Here is a 6,000-nt window from a genome sequence, read left to right on the forward strand (position 1 = left end):
TTATCTTATGGAGGGTAAAATATAACGTCCGTCCTCTTGCTGAAGAGAAAATCATATCCTATTTATACATGCTATTAATAGGCATTTTCCATCAAAACACCTTTTAACTTCATAAGAGTCGCACTTCTTTGGAAGAACGATAACTTCTCAATAGAATTGTACCTTTCATCTTTTTTATAAGATTTGCAACATTTCATAGCCAATACATTTTAGCTCTTAAATATTTGTTAAACCATTAAATAAATATCATGTGGGTCACAATAATTCTTACATTAATAATTTAGCGCTGAAACTGTTGTATCTTTGAAATACGACGTGCAGCATGTGGATCTACATTAAAACCATGCTTGTTCGAAGAGATTGGGAGGGTAGATAAAAGGTTCTAAAAACATAATTGTGTTTGGATGAAAGAGAGGGAAGGAAATGATTAGGAGGGATCAAGGGAGATGATGAGGGATTGATCAGGTTAATTCATGTGCATTCTAAAATCATATGAAGGGATTCGTAGGTATTTGAACAGATTTGTGCGCCACTCAATAAATTTATTCTTCTTCCTCACTTGTAAGACTATTCTATATCTATTTATGAATACACAAAAGGCTATTCGCATCACAATCGTTTTTTTTCCTTTTTCCTCCCTTGCATCTTGACAACAATTTAGCTCAATCCCTTAAAATCCTTTCTTTCTTCTCTCTCTTACAATTATCTAAATCCCAGTTTTTCTTTCGAATCACCTCATCCAAATTAATGTAAATCTAAAATATAAATAGAACTTCTCTCGTACCATAAGATGTGCCCAGTCTAGAATGGCGGCCGAAACTGTGGACTTTCGTTGTCTTTCATTTTTCCACCATGCGTTTGTCCTACCTCACGTGGAGAAATTTGCACCATTCTTTAGACGTTGTTAGATAACGATGCTTCTGATTTTTATAGCCCTTGTAATTAATTGTATATGCAAATGTGTGGAGTTGGACTCGGTCAAAGTCTAGGGAAAAAAATATATTGACTAATTAACAAAGAAAGAAGAAAAGTGGGCTCTGTTGTTGTAATGGGAAGAGGGCAAGCTTGAAAGAGAGAAATAAAAGAAAAGCAAGAAAGAAAGGGAAAAGAAGAAGAAAGGGAAGAAGGTTTTGCGCTACATGCTATGGGGGTCTTGCAAAGCGGAGTTTACTTCTATTCGCAATTCTCGGTAAGGATTCAAGCCTTTCATTTTCGGAATAGTTTTTGGAATTATGGTACAAATTCAAAATTATGTCAAATTGGAACAGCAAAGTCCGATTTAGAAGTTGTTAAGTTGAAAATTTATGGGGTATTGATAGTCTAGGATGTTATGGAGCTATGTGATTTTACATAACTTAATTCGAGCTTACGGTGTGCACGAAACAAACTTTTGAAATTGGGTGCACATGCTGAACAGTAACTCAACCAGCAGCTTTCGGTGCTGAATCTCACCAGTTGCCATCTACAGTTTGGCTGGCCAAACTGAAGATCTTTAAATACTTTAAAAGGGCTTTCTTTTGACAATATGCGCACTTGAATTGGAGTTCAGTAAAGAGATATGGTGTGAAAAGTTTGTCACGCGAGTGATTATTCTTCACACTAGTGGTTTTTTTTGCCATAATTGGTCATTCTTGAGGTCTCTCAGCGACCCATAGTGAGCATTTTGACTCTGAATCAAGTATGGTTAAAGAAGTGTTTCACATGGTTTTGACTCCAATTCTTGTTTAATTAATAAAATTACGAGATTTTCGGCTCATATAGCTAATTATTTGGTTTTGGGTATTTCTAAGTAAGTGATACCATCTCTTCTTTAAATTTCTAAATTTTGAAAATGAAAAGAATTAGACATATTGTGTGCAAAATATTAAAAAAAAAATTGTCTAAAAGGCAAAAGTGATGTTTATAGCATATTCAATGTATAAAATCTTGATTGGGCATTTACTACCATTTTTATTATTTGAAATTGTATTGAAAGCAGTTTTGGAAACGATTTATGAGATGATTATTGTGAAATTGTTTGAGAAATGCTTTAGAAATGGATTGCAAAAAAGGTTATATGTATTGATTTGTTAATCTGATTTATGAAAGGTATTATGTTATAAAAGGGTATATGTTTGGTATTGTGAAAATGATTTATGATACCAATTCTAGATTGTTTCGAAAAGAATTGATTTGTAGAGAGATAAATGTTTTGATTTGTAAAATTGTATTATGATTATGTGATTGATTCTAAATTGGATTTCTAGTATTGAAAAATGATGGTTTGGTACACACTATCACAGTGAAGGGTTTTTGGTTATGCATATTAGTTTTTAGGATATCCTTATGGCTTAGCCACCGATTGATAATGAATGGAGAACTTGTCAAGGAGGAAACTCAGTCGCCTTGTTACTAAGCATTGTATTATGACTATTGTTCGATATAGTGCAATAGATTGAATATTGGAACAGATCATTGACATGTGACTGGATGAGATGAATTGATGGAATAGACTACTGATGTTTGATTTGAGATTGATTAATAGAATAGACTATTAATACGTGAATTGATGAGATTAATCAATAGACTGAACCATTGATATTTGCTTTGAAATTACTGACGAAGTATTTCTAATACGTATAAAGTTTTGTTGAAAAGATAAAACTTGTATTTGATCTCATGCATATGCTATACTATGAATTTGAATTCGATGAGTTTTGATATGGTTTTGCAAATATGTATAGCAGGTGCTTGTTTTGCTTAGAAGAGATATTGCTCACCCATTTCATTTTTATCTTTTCAAGTTCTTTAGCTAATGACAAAAAAGACAAGAGTGCTATCGGCAAAAAAGAGGAGAGTGCTATCGGCTGTGAGTTTTTGGTAATTGCATTTTGGATAAATTGAGTTGAGATATTTAGATATATATTTCCAGGTGTGACGTATCCTTCGAAATCAATTGCAGCAGACTTTGAGCTATGTTCTTCAAGATTCTTGTTCTGGTTTCTCTGCTAGCCGTTTCGGCTTACGCTCAAGTGACCAGTTTCGTGTACAACGGTTTCCAATTGGGAAAGCTGAGCCTCGATGGGATGGCCTGGGTCACCCCCGATGGCCTCCTGAATATGGGCTACGACGTCAGACAGAATATGGGCCACGCCTTCCATCCCGAGCCAGTACAGTTCAAGAACTCGCCAAACGGCTCCGTCTTCTCCTTCTCCACCACGTTCGTCTTTGCGATCCGACCTCGGTATAAGACTCTGGGCGGCCACGGGATCGTCTTCATGGTCACGCCCCAGAGAGGCTTCCCGGGTCCCTGTCTAGCGAATACCTTGGCATTTTCAACCAAACTGACCACGGCAACGCCACCAATCATGTGTTCGGGGTGGAATTTGACACGTTCCAGAGCAGCGAGTTTAATGACGTCAACGACAATCATGTCGGAATCGACTTGAACGGGTTGATATCAGCAAATTCAACTCCGGCAGGGTATTATGCATATGGTGGCGAGTTCAAGAACTTGACTCTAATCAGTGGTGAAGAAATGCAAGTTTGGGTGGACTATAATGGAACTGAAAAGCGGGTCGATGTCACATTGGCTCCGATCAAAGTGCAAAAGCCAAACACTCCCCTTCTGTCTCTTACATGGGATCTCGCGTCAGTTATCAACGAGAACATGTATGTTGGCTTCTCGTCATCGACCGGTTCAACCCAAACTTCTTACTATGTTCTGGGTTGGAGCTTCGGGGTAAATGCAAAGGCTCAGGAACTTGCCCTGTCCCAACTTCCTAAGCTTCCTCAGGTCGGTAAAAAGGATACGTCGAAGGTACTGACTATTGGGCTACCATGGGTGGTTCTTTTCCTCATATCAATCCTGATCTCGAGCGTGGTTTACGTGATGAGAAGGAAACGGAAATTTGCCGAGGTGCTCGAAGATTGGGAGAGGGACTACGGCCCGCACCAGTTGAAGTACAAAGACCTTTATATTGCGACAAAAGGATTTCGGGAGAAAGAGCTATTAGGGGCTGGTGGGTTCGGTCGGGTCTATAGAGGAATCTTACCCACATCAAACATAGAGATCGCAGTGAAGAGGGTCTCACATGAATCGAGACAGGGTATGAGAGAATTCATAGCGGAGATCATCAGCATTGGTCGGCTACGTCACCGCAACATAGTGTCGCTCCTTGGTTACTGCCGTCGGAAAGGGGAGTTGCTCTTGGTTTACGAATACATGCCCAATGGGAGCCTCGACAGGTACCTCTATAACCAACCAACGGTCACCCTAAATTGGGGGCAAAGATTTAGGGTGATCAAAGGAGTGGCATCTGGACTGCTTTATCTGCAGGAAGGCTGGGAGCAAGTAGTGATCCACAGGGATATAAAGGCGAGTAACGTCTTGCTAGATGCTGACCTAAATGGAAGACTTGGAGATTTTGGGCTTGCGAGACTATATGACCACGGAGCCGACCCTCAAACGACTCACGTCGCAGGAACGCTTGGTTATCTCGCCCCCGAACACACGCGAACCGGCAAAGCCACTAGGAGCACAGACGTGTTTGCATTCGGAGTGTTTTTGCTTGAGGTCGCCTGCGGGAGAAAGCCGATCCAGAATGGAGATGCGGAGGACACGATATTGGTGGACTGGGTATTTTCTTGCTGGGACAGGGGTGCCATTCTCGAGGCCAGAGATCCGAAGTTGGGGGCGAAGTTTGTGGAAGAAGAAATGGAGTTGGTTCTGAAACTCGGGTTGATGTGTTCCCACCCCGAGCCGCTGATGAGGCCTAGCATCCGTCAAATTTTGCATTACTTGGAGGGCGATATTCCAACGCCGGAGTTGTCGTCCATCGGCGGCAGGTTAACAGTCGGTCATCACGGAGGTTGTGATGATTTGGCTAGGTCTCCGTCCTCCATGGAAAATGCATTTCAGCAATCATATTCTGTCGTAGAATCGCTTCTCTCAGGTGGGCGATGAGCCTCATATTTTTGGTTTCTGATCTTATTCCATGCTCTTTATTTGGGGAAGATCAATATGTCCTATGCTTTAAGAGTCACTCTGTTACTAGTCGGTGAAAGGATCACTAAAATACACGCTCTTAGTTCTGTTCTGGCTCAAATCGGCTGCCGCTACTGTCCCGGGCGTCGTTCACCGAATGGTGCACTTTATTATTGTCCTGTAGGGCTAATCACATCACATCATTCCCCAAATCACCAAAAAAAAAAATCATTTTTCTCTCCCCTCCTCTGTTTTTCCCTTACTCCCTCTCAGTTTTATTCATTTTTTTCTTTCGGCTGCACCGCAACTATTTACGAAGTCGAGTCCCATCACAGTCCTCCTCCTCCTCGTCTCTCAAAGCCGCGGCGGTCGCTGCTGTCACCAGGCGCCATGATGGCAAACTGTCTTTCTCTTCCACGGCGAAATCATAGCCAAAGCAAGAGAAAGAGGAAGTATCTGGAAATGGTCGCGACGGGGTTATGGTGGTCACGGACGTGGCCATGGCGGTTGACAGTGCTGGTGCTGACCGTGCTTCCCCTCGGCGCCGCCCCGCGGGTGATAAAACAAGAAGCGATCGACGGGTAATAAAACCATCCTTGAGATTACTACAAATCTTAGCCAAATGCGGTGACGGTTGAGATGCTTCCCAAATACCTCTATAAGCTGTAACACCCCTTTTCACGGCTAAAATTGTGGACGAAAAATTAAACTGAATAACCATTGAGTTTTGTTTTTATTCATTGTGTGGGATTAGGTGAGTCATTGAGTTAAGTTTATGGGTGAGCGTGGATCTTTTAGTAATTTGAGTTTAAAGTAATTTGGCAAAATATCAATCACTGATTTAGAGCTTGTTTTGCACAAGAGTCGATCTAGTTAGTTTAGCTTTAAGTAAAATCTTGGGTTTGGGAATTGAATTGGACTTGATCTATTTTCACATTTCAAATCATTGAATCTACTCGATGTTCTTAGGATTGAGTTTTGATTAGACCAGAGGTTGTTACATGTCAATTGTTAACAAAGACTGTTGCTCACAT

General features: G+C 40.7%; 1 protein-coding gene across 1 annotated transcript; it reads left to right on the top strand.

Annotated features, from left to right (window-relative positions):
* The first annotated feature begins 2,192 nt into the window (after window positions 1-2,192).
* Window positions 2,193-5,087, top strand: LOC104452523 (L-type lectin-domain containing receptor kinase IV.1). The gene is given in 2 exon segments (XM_010066978.3): window positions 2,193-3,270; window positions 3,273-5,087. Coding segments are annotated over 2 exon segments (1,989 nt in total). The 5' UTR covers window positions 2,193-2,954; the 3' UTR covers window positions 4,946-5,087.
* The last annotated feature ends 913 nt before the right edge of the window (window positions 5,088-6,000 follow it).

This window comes from Eucalyptus grandis, chromosome 7, assembly GCF_016545825.1.
Source record: "Eucalyptus grandis isolate ANBG69807.140 chromosome 7, ASM1654582v1, whole genome shotgun sequence".
In the NCBI taxonomy this organism is placed as follows: domain Eukaryota; kingdom Viridiplantae; phylum Streptophyta; class Magnoliopsida; order Myrtales; family Myrtaceae; genus Eucalyptus; species Eucalyptus grandis.